Source organism: Podarcis bocagei, assembly GCF_964188305.1.
Source record: "Podarcis bocagei genome assembly, chromosome: 1".
NCBI classification, from domain to species: domain Eukaryota; kingdom Metazoa; phylum Chordata; class Lepidosauria; order Squamata; family Lacertidae; genus Podarcis; species Podarcis bocagei.
The window spans coordinates 6,049,594-6,069,536 of NC_138125.1; the positions used below are offsets into that span (position 1 = coordinate 6,049,594).

The window sequence follows — 19,943 nt, forward strand, 5'->3', positions numbered from 1 at the left end:
TACACGCTAAGAGCTAGTGCTTGAAACTGCAGAGTGCTTATTGGCAGGAATACGACGAGACTTGTAAAGTAACACGAACTTTGGACACTATGGATGTATAACAGATAAAGGTAAAGGGACCCCTGACCATTAGGTCCAGTCGTGACCGACTCTGGGGTTGCGGCACTCATCTCGCTTTATTGGCTGAGGGAGCTGGCGTACAGCTTCCAGGTCATGTGGCCAGCAGGACTAAGCCACTTCTGGCGAACCGGAGCAGTGCACGGAAACGCCGTTTACCTTCCCACCGGAGTGGTACCTATTGATCTACTTGCACTTTGACGTGCTTTTGAACTGCTAGGTTGGCAGGAGCAGGGACTGAGCAACAGGAGCTCACCCCATTGCGGGGATTCGAACCGCCGACCTTCTGATCGGCAAGTCCTAGGCTCTGTGGTTTAACCCACATCGCCACCCGCGTCCCAATAAAGCAGATAAAAAGGTAAAGGTACCCCTGCCTGTACGGGCCAGTCTTGACAGACTCTAGGATTGTGCGCTCATCTCACTCTAAAGGCCGGGAGCCAGCGCTGTCCGCAGACACTTCCGGGTCATGTGGCCAGCGTGGCGAACCGGCACCAGAGCAGCACACGGAAACGCCGTTTACCTTCCCGCTATAAAGCGGTACCTATTTATCTACTTGCACTTAGGGGTGCTTTCAAACTGCTAGGTGGGCAGGAGCTGGGACCGCAGACGGGAGCTCACCCCGCCGCGGGGATTCGAACTGCCAACCATGCGATCGGCAAGTCCTAGGCACTGAGGTTTTACCCACAGCGCCACCTGCGTCCCAATATAACAGATAGATTACAGTAAATGTGACCCTTCAATAAAAATTCAGATTAAAAATTCAATGTGACCCTTCAGATGTTGACAAAGGAGCAGTGGAAGATGAAATACAGTCATACCTTGGGTTGCAGACGCTTCAGGTTGCGCGTTTCTGGGTTACGGATGCGCCGAAACCCGGAAGTACCGGAACAGGTTACTTCTGGGTTTTGGTGCTCGTGCATGCGCAGAAGCGCTGAATCGCAACCCGTACGTGCGCAGACGCGGCACTGCGAGTTGCGAACATGCCTCCCGCACAGATCACGTTCGCAACCCGAGTGTCCACTGTATGTATAAAGACTTATGAGTTTGTGCCTGTTTTAGGCCAGGATAACTATTGAGCTTCCCCCAAGTGGGAGTTGTAGTTTGACAAGGGTGCCACTACATCTCTGTTGAGAGATAACTAGCCTCCCACACAGGAGGACTACGGTTCCCAGGCAGAGAAGACCTTTTGTTTGATTTTGGGCACCTGCTTGTTTCAGAGAGTCTTCTGGAATGCTGCTTACCTTTAGGTCTGTGAGCACATTTGGATTTTGAAAGGACTGCCGTGGTCACCAAACTCCGGGTCATTCTTCTCTCCTCGCCATCTCCCAAATCAGCCCTCCTCCCCAGAGAGAGCGAGAGAACACACACACACACCACATTTCTAAGGGATTCGGGTAAAAGATCCCGTCTGAGCCTTGGGAACCTCATCAAGATGACAGAGGAAGTTGGAAAGAGAGTAATCCTATTTCCTCCAGCGCTCTGCACATTTCAGGAGAGAAAAAGGTAACCACCCTTATCACTTTGTGACCAAGTGGGCAATGAGCTGAGGGTGTGGGGACTCAAGAGATTTTGCGGAAGATCTCAAGAGTGACTCTGCCAGACCCTGATAGGATGTTTTTATTTTATTTTTTAATATATATTTATTAGCATTTTCTATAATGAAACAAAAACAAAAATAAACAGCCACAAAAAAAGAAAAAATATAACAAACTTACAAAAATGTAAAACTTAAAAACAATTAAAAACACATAAAGTTTCAATTGCTTATTTCTTTTAACTTATTTCTCAGACCTCCTCACACCTTCCCTTCTTGTATTCCAATTCAAATTATTAGCTCAGCAAATCCTTATTACTTATTTCTCAACTTTAACTTAATAATTTAATTTAACATATTATTATTTTACTTTTTCTCTTTCATCCATTTCCTCAATTTATTTTTGCTAACCTTATTTTCATTTAATTTAGTTCATTTTAAAAGACCAATATTACCTTATCCAAGCTTAAACATCAATACTTATACATCAATACTCACTCTTAAAACATTTTTTCTAAAGTCGATCCAAATTCCCTTCCACGAATTTCCCAATTTTCATACCAATAACAAAATGAAATAAAAACAAAACTGATAGGATGTTTTTATTCCTTTACTTGACGTAATCCTATCCTGCCTTCTCCCGCTGGGATTCAAGGCGGCTTACAAGATTCTTTTAAAAAGCCCAATGAAAACAATAATTAAAAAAACACCTTTAAAACTCACAGTTTAAAATCCAGTTTGTCCTGAGAGCGGCCCAACGGCCAGCATTGCCTACACCTTAGTTTTCAAAGGCCTCTCTGAGCAGAAAGACCATCAGATGTGCTCAGTTGCATCCCTTCTAACAGGGCTGCTTTTTCTCAGGGCCGGCCCAAATCTTGTTGCCGCCTGAAGCAAAGGACAAGATGGGTTGGGTTCCCCCCACCCTTCTTTTTCTATTTTTTAATTTTTTTTATTGATTTTCTTTTCTCATTATAAATATCCAATATCATTACTTAACATTCATTTTCCAATTTCCCCCCTTCCTGTTGACTTCCCCCAACTTCCATTTCTGGTTTATTACATCAAATGTTACATTCTGCTGTTTGTACATAATACTGCGTTATCACCTGTTACATTTCTTGTTCTCTGTAAATAAATTTGTAAATGTTTATTTAAATCCTGCAAATGAGTCCATGTTTTTTTGTTTTATTTCTGCAAATAAGTTGCGAAAGGATCCCATTATTTTTCAAAGTCACTATTGTCCTTTTCACGCAGTTTATCCATTAACTTTGCTAACTCTGCATAGTTCATCAGCTTTTTTGGCCATTGTTCTTTTGATGGTATTTCTCCGGTCTTCCAAGTTTGTGTTATTAAAATTCTTGCTGCTGCTGCTGCTGTTGTTTAGTCTTGTCAGACTCTTCGTGACCCCCTGGACCAGAGCACGCCAGGCACTCCTGTCTTCCACTGCCTCCCGCAGTTTGGTCAAACTCATGCTGGTAGCTTTGAGAACACTGTCCAACCATCTCGTCCTCTGTCGTCCACTTATTCTTGCCATCTCATTTTTGACCACGTCCAGCTTACCAAGGTTCATGGTTCTTACATTCCAGGTTCCTATGCAATATTTTTCTTTACAGTGTTGGACTTTTCCTTTCGCTTCCGCAACTAAGCGACTTTTTGGCTTTGGCCCAGCCACATCCTCAGCTCTGAATCTACTTGTACTTGTCCTCCCCTCTTCCTCAGTAGCATGTCGGACACCTTCCGACCTGAGGGGCTCGTCTTCCAGCGTCATAACTTTTATATGCCTGTTGTCTTTGTCCATGGAGTTTTCTCGGCAGGGATACTGGAGTGGCTTGCCGGTTCCTGCTCCAGGTGGATCACGTTTGGTCAAAACTCTCCACTATGACCTGTCCATCTTGGGTGGCCCTGCACGGCAGAGCTCATAGCTTCTCTGAGTTATTCAAGTCCCTTTGCCATGGCAAGGCAGTGATCCATGAAGGGGTAGCATACATAAATAATGTCCAATTTTCTTTTGGCAAGTTCCCCACACACCCTTCCATGTCCTTTAAGATGGCTGGCAGGACTGGGCAGCTGAATCTCATTTCCACACCCATGTTCAAACAGCTCCCTCCACCATACCTGAGCATGGCCACACCTGGAGTACTGTGTCCAGTTCTGGGCACCACAGTTCAAGAAGGACACTGACAAACTGGAACGTGTCCAGAGGAAGGCAACCAAAATGGTCAAAGGCCTGGAAACGATGCCTTATGAGGAACGGCTAAGGGAGCTGGGCATGTTTAGCCTGGAGAAGAGGAGGTTAAGGGGTGATATGATAGCCATGTTCAAATATATAAAAGGATGTCACATAGAGGAGGGAGAAAGGTTGTTTTCTGCTGCTCCAGAGAAGCGGACACGGAGCAATGGAGCCAAACTACAAGAAAGAAGATTCCACCTAAACATTAGGAAGAACTTCCTGACAGTAAGAGCTGTTCGACAGTGGAATTTGCTGCCAAGGCGTGTGGTGGAGTCTCCTACTTTGGAGGTCTTTAAGCAGAGGCTTGACAACCATATGTCAGGAGTGCTCTGATGGTGTTTCCTGCTTGGCAGGGGGTTGGACTCGATGGCCCTTGTGGTCTCTTCCAACTCTATGATTCTATGATTCTATCTTAAAGGATGCTGGGCAGGCCGTGTGGCACCTGCCCACCCAACCACCCACTGCATCATCCACCTGAGCTGGGCGTCTCCCTCTGCCTAACAGTAGAGCCGGCCCTGCTCTTCCCTTCCCTTTGGGGCCTTATTTGTGGCCAAACTGCAATCCGCCCCCCCCCCCGGCCATCAAATCACAGCTCAACATGACACACAATAGCCGAGCTTCTCCCGGACCGAGCGAAATCTTTATTAAAATCTCCTCTGTCTCCCAGAAGCAGGATCCTTATCGCAGGCCTTATCAGCCTTCGAGGCCGGGCAAGCATGTCTGCCACAAAAAGGGAGCCTTGATGCACACTGTGGGTGGGATGGAGGGAGGCGGGAACGGAACAAGCATCCCGCATCACGATAACGAATATTGCAAACGATAGCTGCCCCCTGGGACTGCCTCGCTTTCCCCATATCAGACCGCTGAGGCAAGACAGGAGGCCCTATTGTCTGATGCTCTTAGAGAGACTGTGCTTTTATAGCTGCGGTCACATTTGGAGAGAAAGGCCTGTATTCTCATCGTTTCAGGAGAGCAGGATTTGTGCCAACCTCCTCAGGGCAGGGAACTCATCTCGTCCTTTCTAGAGAACCGTGCCCACTAATGGCCTGGTTCAGAATGCATATAATAAATCATTAGCCACAACCCAGAGGCTTGTCAGAAGGTGGTGTGGCCTCGCAGGAGACTTTTGGGTTTTTGTCGCTGGAAAAATAACGCCTCCCTTTGCGGACGATGGTGCTTCCACCTGCAGATGGCGATGCAGACTCATTTATGACAGCTCAGCCGAAGGATGGCAGCACTTGCTGCTCCTGCTATGTCCAGCAACTGGTATTCAGAGGCATTTACTTTACCAGATTTTTTTTCAATGAATCCGGGGACACTTTTTTTTGGGGGGGGGAAGCTGAGTAGCAACAGGGAGTCAGTAGTGGGTATGGTGAGGCAAAAGACCCTGGGCCCAAGCACATGCATATTGTATAAAGGTGCAAAGCCCTTCTTTAGCCCACTGTGAAACATAAATGCACAGAGTTTTTAAAAACCTGGGCAATGACCGCCCGCTTGCAACTCCCGAGCCTCCCCCGATCAGTCAAAACAAAGGGGGAAGGGGGCAGGAAATCACACAAGACACATCCTATGCGCACAGGACACATCATATGGGGACGGCAGTGAGCAGCTCCTGAAGCCAGCCAGAGCCAACTGCACTACCAGGCTGGCTCCAGGTGCTGAGGGTGGCGCTGCCATGTTTCCCAGGGACAGATTTGCAAATCTGGGGACTGCCCCTGGGAACCGGGGACGTCTGGTAACCCTAATTTACTGGCTCCAACAGTGGAGGGAGATTATAGCCATTGTGGCAAGCAAACATTGATAGCCTTCTCATCCATGAATTTGTCTAACTCTTTTTTAAAAAAAAAAAAAAAAGCCAGCTAAGTTGGTGGCCAACTTGGGCTTCTGTGGCAGGGAGTTCCAAAATGATTAAGTCCTTTCCTTTGTCGGTCCTGAATCTTCCAACATCCAGCTTCGTTGGATGCCCATGGCGTCCAGGGTTAGGGGTTTTATGTTGCAAATGGGTCATTCAGATCTGATTGTAGGGGGTTGAACTGAAATAATAATATAATAATAATTTATTATTTATACCCCACCCATCTGGCTGGGTTTCCCCAGCCACTCTGGGTGGCTTCCAATAAAATATTGAAATACAATACTCTATTAAAAATTAACAGCTTCCCTAAACAGGGCTGCCTTCAGATGTCTTCTAAAAGTTTGGTAGTTATTTTTCTCTTTGATATCTGATGGGAGGGCGTTCCACAGGGCGGGTGCCACTACCGAGAAGGCCCTCTGCCTCTCTCTGTAACTTGGCTTCTCACAATGAGGGAACCGCCAGAAGGCCCTCAAGACTGGACCTGAGTGTCTGGGCTGGACAATGGGGGTGGAGACGCTCCTTCAGGTATACAGGACCGAGGCCGTTTAGGGCTTTAAAGGTTAGCACCAACACTTTGAATTGTGCTCGGAAATGTACTGGGAGCCAGTGTAGGTCTTTCAAGACCGGTGTTATGTGGCCCCGGCAGCTACTCCCAGTCTCCCGTCTAGCTGCCACATTCTGGATTAGTTGCAGTTTCCAGGTCACCTTCAAAGGTAGCCCCATGGAGAGCACGTTGCAGTAGTCCAAGTAGACTACAGGACCCTTTGGTTCCCCTTCAATGCTATGATTCTATTACAGGATTTGACAGTACTGACCAGTCGTCTGTCTTGGGCCCCATCTGCACTGTGCATTTAAAGCAGTATCACATCACTTTAAACAGTTCTGGGTTCCCCCCAAAGAATCCTGGGAACTAGTTTCCTAAGGGACCCTGCAATAGTCATTTGAGGCCCTTCTTTGTGTGCCTCCCCCATGTGAGGTCCAGAGGGTGGCAACATGAGAACGGGGCCTTCTCTGTAGTGGCTCCCCGTTTGCGGAATGCTCTCCCCAGGGAGGTTCACATGGCACCTTCATTATATATATTTTAGGCAACAGGCCTTTGGACGATTAATATTCTATGGCCTTTTATATGTGTCTGCAGGAAGGAGGGGTTTATTCTTTTCCTGCTTTGTTTCAATTACAGTGGTGCCTCGCAAGACAAAAAGAATCCGTTCTGTGATTCTCTTCGTCTAGCAGTTTTTTCGTCTTGCGAAGCAAGCCCATTGAAGGATTAGCGGATTAGCGCTATTAGCGCCTTTTAGCGGCTTATCGGCTGATCGGATCAGCTGATAAGCGGCTTAGCGGCTTGGAAAAAGGGGGGAGGGGGGGAAACCAGCAGGAACTCGCAAGACATTGTCATCTTGCAACGCAAGCCCATAGGAAATTCGTTTTGCGAAGCACCTCCAAAACGGAAAACTCTTTTGTCTAGCGAGTTTTCCGTCTTGCGAGGTATTCGTCTTGCGGGGCACCACTGTATCTACTTGTTTTTATCCTGTATTTTAGTCCGTGAACTGCCCTGAGAGGTTGTGATGAAGGGCAGTATATAAATTTTCTTCCTCTTCTTCTTGTTAACAACCACCACCACCACAACAACAAACATAAGCAATGTTTATGCACATCCGGGTCCAGCTTTGTCATTTTTTGGGTGATAGGTTGTCTTCCAGGACAGACATGTGTGCAGATGTTGAGTTTTGTATGCAGTCATCTACATGGCATCCAAACGGACTTGGGAAAATTATTTATTATTATTAATAATAATAATAATAATAATAATAATAATAATAATAATAATAATAATTTACTCCCCCCCCATCTGGCTGAGTTTCCCCAGCCATTCTGGGCAGCTCCCAATCGAGTGTTAAAAACAATACAGCATTAAATATTAAAAACTTCCCTAAACAGGGCTGCCTTCAGATGTCTTCTTAAAATCTGGTAGTTGTTTATCTCTTTGACATCTGATGGGAGGGCGTTCCACAAGGTGGGTCCCACTACCGAGCAGGCCCTCTGCCTGATTCCCTGTAGCCTCACTTCTCGCAGCGAGGGATCCGCCAGAAGGCCCTCAGCGCTGGACCTCAGTGTCCGGGCTGAACGATGGGGGTGGAGATGCTCCTTCAGGTATACTGGGCAGAGGCCGTTTAGAGCTTTAAAGGTCAGCACCAACACTTTGAATTGTGCTCGGAAACGTACTGGGAGCCAATGCAGATCTCTCAGGACCGGTGTTATGTTGTCCTGGTGGCCGCTCCCAGTCACCAGTCTAGCTGCCGGATTAACCAAGGGACTGCCATACGTCTGGGAATCGGGCTGTCAAAACGGCTTCCGGGTTGATTTTCGCTGAATCAGCAAAATGTCCAGGAAAACCCAGACGTAGAGCAAGTAGGGTGATTTTAAAAAAATGCTTTACAAATCCAAAAAAACCCCCAATAATTTTGTCCGGATTTTCACTTTGGGGAATATGACAACCCTAATTAACCTGTTTAACTTGATTACACGCATGGAGAAGGAAGAAGGGTAGCAAATTGTGCAACAGCCTAAACGAATTGCTTTGGGACCTGTTTCTTGTGAGACGTGATTAATAAATTTAATAAGCTAATTGCACTATGTTACCCAGGTCTTCCCAAGCAAACCACTGCATGCTAACAGCTGCGCCATCCTTTCGGTTTGCACTCAGTGGAAACTTACCAGCAGTTTTAACTGGTAAGGGCAGAAAGTTCCTAGTGTTTGAATAAGGGCACAAAGCTTTCGAAATAGCTCCTCACTATGTCCTGACAACGTCAAAAGCTTTCGCAAAAGGGCAAATGGACGGGGGGGGGGAGGGAGAGACTCGCAGCCCAGTGGCAAATATGCAGAGCAAGGGGCTGTACCAGCTCACCCAACGAATGACAGAGCCAGTGACAAAAAACTGACCCTCTTTCTGCCTCTTGCGCTGCCGGCCGAAAGTACACCTTTCCAGAGTTACATCATTGTCTAGAAGAACAACAGCTCATCAATAGCTTTACTGATAATAATTAACTGCTTCGTACCAGGGCAGCGCTAGGGTTTGAGAAGTGAAAAAGGAAAACACACACACATACCCGTCCTTTGAAGGCTCTATTTTGGAAGAAGATTTGTTTTTCTTAGTGGGATGCAGGTGGCGCTGTGGGTTAAACCACAGAGCCTAGGACTTGCCGATCAGAAGGTCGGCGGTTCGAATCCCCGTGACGGGGTGAGCTCCCGTTGCTCGGTCCCTGCTCCTGCCAACCTAGCAGTTCAAAAGCACGTCAAAGTGCAAGTAGATAAATAGGTACCACTACAGCGGGAAGGTAAAGGGCGTTTCCATGCGCTGACACCCTGAAACCGTTCTTAACCTGAGGTACCACTTTAGCTAATGGGGCCTCCCGTTACCGCCACGGGATTTCTGTTCTTATCCTGAAGCAAAGTTCTTAACCCGAGGTACTATTTCTGGGTTAGTGGAGTCTGTAGCCTGAAGCGTCTGTAACCTGAGGTACCACTGTACAGTTTGCTATCAGAAGAGGTAGTGATGCCCTTCAGTTTAAAAGAGGACCAGGAAAATTAATGGCGGACAGGAATGCCAGCCGTGATTGCTATACTCTGCCTCCACAATTAGAAGCATCAATGCTTCTGAATACCAGATGCTGGAAACCACAGAAGGGGAAAGATGCTCTGGTGTTCGAATCCTGCTTGTGGGTTTTTCCCACAGGCACCTGGTCGGCCACTGAGAGAACAGGATGCTGGACTCAGTGGCGTAGCTAGGTGTTCCGGCACCCGGAGTGGCAGACTGTCGGATTCTCAGGCCGCAGTCAGAGCTAACTGGCCACACTCCAGGCTTGAGATCCTTGTTGACCTCCCCGTCTGCGTCTCCCGGCAGGATACAGGCGAGGTCACTATCGGCGATCCCACTCAGCGTGAGAGGGACACACCTCTCCTCCCTGCTTCCCTCAGGGAGGGGGAAAGAGTCAGACAGAAATCTATTTACATGTCTTTATTTCTGTCATTGCAGCAGTACAGAGAAACACGTCTGCACTCTCCAGTCTCCAACAGTAGAGAGATAAACTCCACCCCTGTACTTCCAGTACAGGTCAGATGACACTCTGAGCTAATATCCGGTGCTCAGTACAGTGAATAGACTGCCCCTTTGTTCCCATGGTACAGTCCCAAACATCAACATCCTGTTTTGCATTCCAGCAACTTGCAGCTCGCTCCCGCATTGCTGCTTTTTCCTGACACAGACATGCTGTGCACCTGGGGGCAGGGACGATCCGCCCACAGAGCCAATCTGCATGGCTGCGCGGCCCTCCCCGGGGGCTGATCTCGGTGCAGGGGGCGGGCGCTGGATGTCACCCCCCTTCAGGATGACACCCGCGCCCCGCTTCCCGCACCCCCCTTCCTAGCAGGCAGAGGGCCTTCTCGGTAGTGGCACCTGCCCTGTGGAACGCCCTCCCACCAGATGTCAAAGAGAACAACAACTACCAGATTTTTAGAAGACATCTGAAGGCAGCCCTGTTTAGGGAAGCTTTTAATGTTTAACAGACTACTGTATTTTAATACTTTGTTGGAAGCCGTCCAGAGTGGCTGGGGAAACCCAGCCAGATGGGCGGGGTATAAATAATAAATTCTATTCTATTCCTATGCCGCAGGCTGGACTAGATGGGGAATTGGCCTGATCCAGGAAGCTTTTCTTATGATCTTATTGGCTATCACCCGTTAACCCTCAAAGCAACCCCACTGCAAGGGAACGCAGTAATTTTTTATCCACACATTACTTAATTGGGGAATGGCAGAGGAATAGCAATTTCCCAAAGGCCACCCAGTGAGTAAATGGCCGGAGCGAGATTTAAACACTGACCCTGAAGCTCAGTCATGTCACGACATCACGGACACCGGCCAGGAATCAAGCCGGTGTACATTGTTTAGCGATTTATTGACTGCTGGGAGACGTGCAGGAAGTGACATGTTTTCAGTGCCGTTATTAGCATCAGACGCGAGAGACCGTTCCCTCCAGCAGCCTCTTACACCTGGGGTAGCTATGCCAGTGGCCCCATCAGGGAAGGACTTCAAGGCAGAAGGGCCCTACCTTGGAGGGTAGGACTCGAACCCAGGGCTTCAAGTTACAAGGAGATTCTGACTCCACATCAGGAAAAACCTTCTGACAGTAAAGAGCTGTTTGACAGTGGAACAGTCTCCCTCGGGAGCTGGCGGACTCTCCTTCCTTGGAGGCTTTTAAGCAGAGCTTGGATGGCCATCTGTCAAGGATGCTTTAGCTGAGATTTCTGCATTGCAGGGGGTTGGAATGGATGACCCCAGGGGGTCCCATTCCAGCTCTACAATTCTATGATTCTAACTGTGTAGGAGGGCTCTCAAACCCAGCATGGCTGGTTTGTTTAACTTGCAGGATTTATGCTGGTTGTCGAATCCAGCTTTCCCAGGTGCTGAATCTACAGAGCAGAAGCGATTTAGAAAAACAAATTTTGGTCCAAAATAGAGCCTTCAAAGGACAGGTGTGTGTGTGTTTTCCTTTTTCGCTTCTCAAACCCTAGCGCTGCCCTGGTAGGTAAAGGTAAAAGGACCCCTGACCATTTAGGTCCAGTTGTGACCGACTCTGGGGTTGCGGCGCTCATCTCGCTTTATTGGCCGAGGGAGCCGGCGTACAGCTTCCGGGTCATGTGGCCAGCAAGACTAAGCCACTTCTGGCGAACCAGAGCAGCGCACGGAAATGCCGTTTCCCTTCCCGCCAGAGCGGTACCTATTTATCTACTTGCACTGGTGTGCTTTCGAACTGCTAGGTTGGCAGGAGCTGGGACCGAGCAACGGGAGCTCACCCCCGTCGTGGGGATTCAAACTGCCGACCTTCTGATTGGCAAGTCGTAGGCTCAGTGGTTAACCCACAGCGCCACCCACGGTAAATATGGGCAAATTGTGGACTGAAAGGCAAGATGCATGTGTGTGTGTCAGGGGGTGGAAGTGTAAAGTTTTGCTTTTCCTTCGCTCATGAGAAACACCTGCTACTAAATCCAGGCTCTTCAGGGAATTAAAGGTCAGCATTTGTGGATTCAAGAAATCTGAACAAAGAACAAAAGCAAGGAGGTAGAAGGTAATCTCAAGAGTATCAGATGCCTCGGCTAGGCCAAACAGCGGTGTTTGAGTAACCTAATGTTGACACTGCTTTTTTATGTTTTTGAACCTCTGTTACTTTGCGGCTTTCTGAAGCAGTTGTGTCCGTTCTTTCTGGATGAACAAAACGAGCCATTTCCTGCCTCTGGGGTGCTTCTTCGCTTCAAATGAAATTAAAAAGATGGGCTGGTTTTGGGAAAAGATTCAAACAGAGAGAAAATAACCCAGTGAACTGGAAGAAGTGTAGGCATAGTATTGTGGGGGGGGGGGGAGAGAATGTGCATCTTCCAGGCCTTTTCTGTGAAAAGATCCAAATGCTACAACCTTTGAGTCGCTCCATCCCCTTTTGTGAACCTTCTCCAAGTCCATATTGAGATGGCGCACCCACTTCATCTCACACCTGGAGGCTGCTGCACAACTTTCTACCCCAAAGACCAGAGCTTTCCTGACTATTCGTGCTGGTGACACACTTTTCAGACCTGCCTGCATAATTTCGTAACACAGTCATTCAGTTTCACTAGCAAAGGTTAAACTGACCCCCTTTTCCAGTGTTTTCACAACACACCGACACTCTGCAATCAAGACACTAACATGCCGCAACACACAGTTTGGAAAGCTCTGCCACAGATGCACATGGTAGCGGCAGCACCCTAGCCCATGTCTCCCAAAAGCACAGGTACAGATCGCAAGTATAACCCCTGGGTTGCAATGTGTGAAGTTGCAGGCTGCCAGTGCTGAACTCACAAATCACACCGCGGAGAGTCTCCCAAAAATGACCAAGGCTGTATTTCTCTTTTAATATTTTTAAATAGAACAGAGCTTGACAGAAGGGGGAAACACAACGACAGACTGTGCATGGCTTACGTTTATTTATGTACAGACTGGGCACGGAAAACGTTGGCTAAGGGTCACTTTTCCCCCACAAAAGAAGAGGCATGAGCATCCAGCTGTTTAGGGACTACGACTCCCATCCACCCCAGACTGTAGCCCCAAACATCTGGATGAGGCCATGGGGAGCAAAGCTTCCCATAAATAACAAATTCGCCAAGCTGTAAGGTCAACAAATTCTAAGGCCACAAAGGGTGCGAGCCACTTGGAACTTCCTTTTGCTCGTGGTACGGGGGGAGAAGGAATAAATCGCTCCCTTGCACCGGTTCACCTTTATGGAGACAGCAGAGAAGTTTCCAAAAGTCCAGTTAAGAGGTATATTGGAAGGACTCTGTGGCGAAACAAAAAAGCAGTGTTTGGACAGGGACGACGCCGGCTCTGTCCCAAAGGGAAAAGTGAGGATGCTCTGGTCCTGACTTTTCCCTCGTTGCACAAGGCTGAGGGTCACCAGTTTCCTCATCCCAGGGCTTCCCAGATTAAGGTTACCAGACATCCCTGTTTCCCAGGGACAGTCCCCAGATTTACAAATCAGTCCCCAGACAGAATCCACTGAAGTTGAAAAGTGTCCCCAGATTCATTGAAAAAAATCTGGTAACCTTATCTCAGATCTTGTTGGACCGCCAAGGCCCATTGGCCCTGACCACTGGGTGTACTGGCTGGCGCTGATGGGATTTCCAAGGCCAACAACAGGTTGGAAAAGGCCAGGTTGCCATTTTGGCTTCGCACACTTCCTAGAAAGGGAGCGTCTGTGGAAAATCCAGACGGGCTTTCTGCTCTCTCCCCTCTCCTCCAACAGTCATGGGCAAAGAAAAGCCACCATGGCGAGCAGCCGCCCACAGCCCTCTCCTCCACAAATTTGTCTAATCCTTTTTCAAACACTGCCTCTTGTGGCAATGAGTTCCATAGTTAACTTCCGCCTCACTCGCTTTTTCAGTTTAGTCCCAAAACGTGAGAGCACGTGTTGCAGTGGGGTCCACTGAGTCACCCCTCTGTTGCCAGGTAGGGTTATAAATATTACCCTGGCATTTAATTGGATGGATGTGTTGCTGGAGGAATTTACTTGTTGCAAATTTGGTGGGAGGGACCGAACTGTTTAAATTCAGAGCACGCAGCTTGAGGCTTTCTCTTTCGCTGTGTGAGCCGAATCACCCGCCCACCCGCCCTGCGTTTGGAAGGTTTTACTTGACCTTCCTATGCCTGTCATGGGGTCGTCTGCTCTTAGGGCAGGGGCCCGGTAGGAATTTTGTCCATCTGGCTGATTGGCTGTGCCATTTGGTTTTTGCCTACTGCGTAGCAAATCGTCACAACTTGTAAGGTTGGCGGTTAGGCATTGGTTATCAATTGGTTGGTGGAGGGGTAAGGATTGGCTGTGCCTGCCCCTCCAATGCTGCTGCTGAAAGGGAATTCTGTTAAAGGAATCCAGGGGTTTGCCACGATTTCGTCCAAATCCCTGGAGAGGGACTAGGGCCGGCAAGCCCCGGGAAGCATGCGGGTGAGCGCTGAGGGCCTGTGACTCAGCTCCATTACTCCCCAATATTGTTTTCCCTTCACTGGCATCCGATGGAGTTCGGATGTCAGTTCTGTCCCCAGGCGGGGGGGGGGGACAAATAGTCTTAACCAATGCCTAAGCAACCATTCATAAAATTTGTATTTCAATAAAGTTGTGGCCAAAAACCCAAACAAAAATTACGTGTGAGTTATTTGAGGGGGTGGCTTGGGGACCTCAACACGCAAATCCTGCAACCTTTCCTTGGATGGGAGTTGCTCCTGGTTATTGCCCTTTCCTGACACCTTTCATCCCTGGGACCATTGGCCAAGCTGGCTGGGATGGGTGGGAGTTGGAGCCCAATGACTTCTAGAGGCCCAGGGGTCCCCGGTTTACTGACTTACCAATCCAAGCTCTGGCAAATGATTTGAGTAAGTGGATCAGACAGGCTTAGGGAGGGGGAGGCTTAGAGTCTGCTCAACACTTGCTTCCAGTTACTGCATCTTTCCTTAATTAAAAGAGGGTTTACAAAACATCCCTTCCATAAATTTTCCGTGTAGACTGCAGCAAGCCACTTCTGACGATGGTGGCATTTGGGTTACCTAAGAGGAAGGGGACGGGACTCTTTGCACGGAAAAACGTTCCCATGAAAGGACCGTGGCTGGCCAAGTGTTGGAAACCAGGGAGGAGTTCTCAGTCTGGGGAGAAGGCCTTCATAGGATCGCAGAATTATTGCAAGGGACCCCAGGGGTCATCTAGTCCAACCCCCGGCAATGCAGGGATCACAGCTGGCGTGCGGCCCCTTGGGCGGTTGGCCTGTGAAGGATTGTGGCCCATGGGTTGCCTGCCTTTGCTCCACCCCTTGAAGGAAGGATGCATTTTGTGAGTTATTTGGAAAGAAGGGGTTTCGCTTTCCCTCCTTCTGAAGGAGCATGTCCTTGCGCTTTAGACGATCTTAAGAAGCAGAATAAATTTTGTAAAATCCCACTCAAACCATCCACCCAAATCAATGGACAGCGTTGTGAGAGGACATCGGCCGAAAAAAACATTTTCCAAGACTATTTGGAACCTCCCAGATGGAGGTCAGCTTGCCTTGAGCGAATGAAGGGTCACAATGGACTTGCCATAAAGAACCTTTTAGAGAACCAATAATAAGTGAAAACGAGGGAATTGAAATGGACAGTTACTGTATTTTTTGCTCTATAAGACTCACTTTTTCCCTCCCTAAAAAGTAAGGGGAAATGTGTGTGCGTCTTATGGAGTGAGTGCAGGCTGCGCAGTGTAGGAGTGCAAATGGCCAGAGATGTAGTGATCAGGTGGGATTGCTATGAGGAATTATAACAGATATAGAGTAAGCCATCTGTGTCAGCAATGAAAGCATTGCGGTGACTGGGTTTAAACTATTTTGATATGATTCTTGATCAATCTACACCTCTGCATCTCTGGCCATTTGCACTCCTACACACAGCTATCCCAGAAGCCACAACAGCAAGAGAGATTGCTGCTTTCACTGCGCAGCAATCTCTCTTGCTGTTCTGGCTTCTGGGATTCAGAATATTTTTTTTCTTGTTTTCCTCCTCCAAAAACTAGGTGCGTCTTGTGTTCTGGTGCGTCTTATAGAGCGAAAAATACGGTATTTGGAACCTCCCAAATAGGGGGTCAGCTTGCCTTGAGCGAATTAAGTGTCACAATGGACTTGCCGTAAAGAACATTTTACAGAACCAATAAAAAGTGAAAACAAGGGAATTTAAATGGACAGTTGCTTTACGGAGAGAGAGAGAGAGAGAGGAGGGAAGAAAGCAGCAAAATAACCAACAGCAGACAAGACAGTCCGGAGGAAGATGGCACAGTTTTAGCTGCGGATGAGCGTCAAAAACTCTTCCCGGGTCTTTGGGTCTTCCCGGAATACTCCGAGCATCGTGCTGGTCACAGTCTTGCTGTTCATTTTCTGAACCCCTCGCATCACCATGCACATGTGCCTGCGGGGAAAAGGAAGAAGAAGGAGATGCCATCAGGCAAGAAGCAGCGCGGCAAATGGTTAGAGTGCCGGACTAGGACCTGGGGGAGCAGGGTTCAAATCCTCGCACGGCCATGAAGCTCGCTGGAAGACCTTGGAGACAGTTACATCCCCAGCAAAAAAAAACCTAATTAAATGTTTCAGAGCTAAGAGCATGAAAAGAGCTTGCAGGATCAGGCTGTTCTCACAGCGGCCAACCAGATATCTGCCTGTGGGGAAACCCCTGTCAGGGCCGTCTTACACATAGGTCATAGGGGTGGAGGGCACCCGGGCGCTGGGCTCTCAGGGGCGCCAGGCCGAGAGTCTGGGGCCTGAGATTTGAGTCCGGGGAAGAGCCCGCCCATCGGTCACAGTGCCGCGGTGGGCTCTTCTACTGCGGGCGGCTCTGCGCCATGAGTTCGGGGGCGACCGAGCCAGCGAGACGCTGAGGCAGCTAGCCAGCTCTGCCCTCCTGCGTGCCTGGGACTGGGCAACCTGAGGGGCAGCGACGCACCAGGGGGATCTTTGCACCCCGGCGCCACATATGCTTAAGACAGCCCTGACCCCTGTGCAGGATCCGAACAGGAGAGCAACTCCCCCCTTGTGTGGTTTCCAGCCACTGGTATATACAAGCATTGTTGTCTCCAACTGTGAAGGCAAAGCTTAGATATTGTGCCGAGTAGCCATTGATAGGCCTCTCCTCCATAACAGTTGCTACTCCTCCTTTAAAGCCATCATATAGATAAGAGTTTTTTCACCTTTTTGAGTCTGCAGCTGCCTTGACCAACTGCATTCTTTCTGCAGCTTCCCTTTCCTCCTTTTTTCCTTTCCTTTTCTTTTTTTAAACAAAGTAATAAAGGTAAAGGTAAAGAGACCCCTGACCATTAGGTCCAGTCGTGACCGACTCTGGGGTTGTGACACTCATCTCGCTTTATTGACTGAGGGAGCTGGCGTACAGCTTCCGGGTCATGTGGCCAGCATGACTAAGCTGTTTTTGGCAAACCAGAGCAGCGCACGGAAACGCCGTTTACCTTCCCGCCAGAGCGGTACCTATTTATCTACTTGCACTTTGACGTGCTTTCAAACTGCTAGGTTGGCAGGAGCAGGGACCGAGCAACGGGAGCTCACCCCGTCATGGGGATTCAAACAACCGACCTTCTGATCGGCAAGTGCTAGGCTCTGTGGTTTAACCCACAGCGCCACCCGCGTCCCTAACAAAGTAATAATCATGCATAAATAAGAATAAAAATGTGCACCCCACCACTGAGAGCATTCCATTGTAATTATCCAACCTCCCAAAATATCAATATCTCTTGCAATGGTTTGACCCCTTTCCGTTTTAACAGTACAGTGGTACCTCTGGTTGCGAACGGGATCTGTTCCAAAGCCCCGTTCGCAACACGAGCAGAACGCAACACACGTCTGCGCGGGTCACGATTCGCTGCTTCTGCGCATGTGTGTGACGTCATTTTGAGCGTCTGCACATGCGCGAGTGGCGAAACCCGGAAGTAACCCCTTCTGGTACTTCCGGGTCGCCATGGGACGCAGCCTGAAAAGACGTAACCTGAACCGAACGTAACAAGAGATTTGACTGTACAAATTCTACAAACACCTTCCATATCTCCTCAAAATCATTTCCCCTGCATATTACCCGTCTTACCTTAATGGCACACGTTGATTTATCGTTAATAGCTATATCCCACACCTCTTTTTACCATTCTTCCATTTTATATTCTGCTTGCCCCTCCCGCTTCCTAGCTATCCTAATTTGTGCATTCCACCAGGTCAGAGCCATCACTGAGAAGGCCCTGTCCTGGTGGAGGATAATCTAACTTCCTTAGAAACACAAAAATCTGCCTTATTCTGAGTCAGACCACTGGTCCTTCTACCTCAGTACTGTCTGCACTGATGGCAGCAGCTCTCAGGGTGGGTGAGTGTTTCAGTCAGGAGTCTCTCGGGGGATGTTTTTGGGATTGAACTCATAACCTTTTGCATGCAAATCAGATGCTAAACCACTGAGCGATGCCCCTCCCACCCACAACATTTAACCCCTGGCCGTCCAGGAGAGAGAAGGAGCCCTCTCCCCTCTCGGGTAACTCAGCAGAGCTCTGCGCATGCTTACGTCGCTTCAACCACCACTCCGACACCCGCTGGCTGCAAGGCTTCCGTGATGGCGATGGCAATCTGTTTCGTAAGGCGCTCCTGAACTGCAGCAAAAAAAGAAAACGGGGGGGGGGGGAGATCTGTAACTCTTACGGGACGTCTCTGCAAGTCAAGAAAGGGTTGTTTGGGAGGGGCAGCGATGCTTCAAAGCACTGGGGGCAGAGATTACATTTCAAAATATTCATTTAAAGGTAAAGGGACCCCTGACCATTAGGTCCAGTCGTGACCGACTCTGGGGTTGTGGCGCTCATCTCGCTTTATTGGCCGAGGGAGCCAGCGTACAGCTTCCGGGTCATGCGACCAGCATGACTAAGCCGCTTCTGGCGAACCAGAGCAGCGCACGGAAATGCTGTTTACCTTCCTGCCTATTTATCTACTTGCACTTTGACGTGCTTTCGAACTGCTAGGTTGGCAGGAGCAGGGACTGAGCAACGGGAGCTCACCCCATCATGGGGATTCGAACCACCAACCTTCTGATCGGCAAGTCCTAGGCTCTGTGGTTTAGCCCACAGCGCCAATCAATGACTTCCCTTCTTGAACCTCTTTCCGTGGTTCATTTTGCATACCATACACCCCTGCATCTTTTACGTGAACTAAACCATTCAGTGTTCCATTGCTACAACCACCAGAACTTACTTTCAGTGTTGAATTTATCTCTGTGCTACCAGTGTTTTTCAATGAACACAATTTTCAGTAAACATTTCCCAGGTCTTCTTTAAACGTACATTCTTTTTCTTCTCTTATTCTATATGTTAAATCTGCAAGCTGTGCATACTCCATCAGATTAAGTTGCCATTCTTCTTTGGTTGGGACCTCGCTCATTTTCCATTTGGGGGCTAAAAGGCTGCGGTAGTAGCATACATAAATAGTCTTTTTTGACACCTGGGAATCTCCCTCTGAATTATCCCCAACAAAAAGGACTCTAGTTTTTTTTGGAAAGGTACTTTTAAACATTCCCCCCCTTTATATATCATTTCCGAATACCCTTTTACCCTTTTACAAGTCCACCACGTATGTTAAAACGTACCCTCAACCTCGTTACATCTCTAGCGCTTTTCTGATTTGGACTTATACATTTCAGCAAGCCTAAAAGGTAAAGGTAAAGGGGACCCCTGACCATTAGGTCCAGTCGTGACCGACTCTGGGGTTGCGGCGCTCATCTCACTTTACTGGCTGAGGGAACCGGCGTACAGCTTCCGGGTCATGTGGCCAGCATGACTAAGCCGCTTCTGGCGAACCAGAGCAGCGCACGGAAACGCCGTTTACCTTCCCGCCAGAGCGGTACCTATTTATCTACTTGCACTTTGACGTTCTTTCGAACTGCTAGGTTGGCAGGAGCAGGGACCGAGCAACGGGAGCTCACCCTGTCGCGGGGATTCGAACCACTGACCTTCTGATCGGCAAGTTCTAGGCTCTGTGGTTTAACCCACAACGCCACCCGCGTCCCGACTTTAGCAAGTCTACTCGGAGTTAAATACCATCTGTAGATCATTTTCAGATAGTTAGAGCACAGCCTTATTTAGAGTTCTC

The 19,943-nt window shown here is 48.6% G+C and overlaps 1 protein-coding gene across 1 annotated transcript in view; it reads right to left on the reverse strand.

The window, feature by feature from the left end:
- Positions 1 to 15,979: 15,979 nt before the first annotated feature.
- GCH1 (GTP cyclohydrolase 1) overlaps positions 15,980 to 19,943 on the reverse strand; it is a 56,724-nt gene continuing 52,760 nt past the window's right edge. The window contains exons 5-6 of the mRNA XM_081194496.1: positions 18,373 to 18,457; positions 15,980 to 16,233 (exon numbers count right to left, since the gene is read on the reverse strand). Coding sequence (XP_081050622.1) covers positions 16,107 to 16,233; positions 18,373 to 18,457 — 212 coding nt within the window. The 3' untranslated portion in view covers positions 15,980 to 16,106. The remainder of the gene's footprint in view (positions 16,234 to 18,372; positions 18,458 to 19,943) is intronic.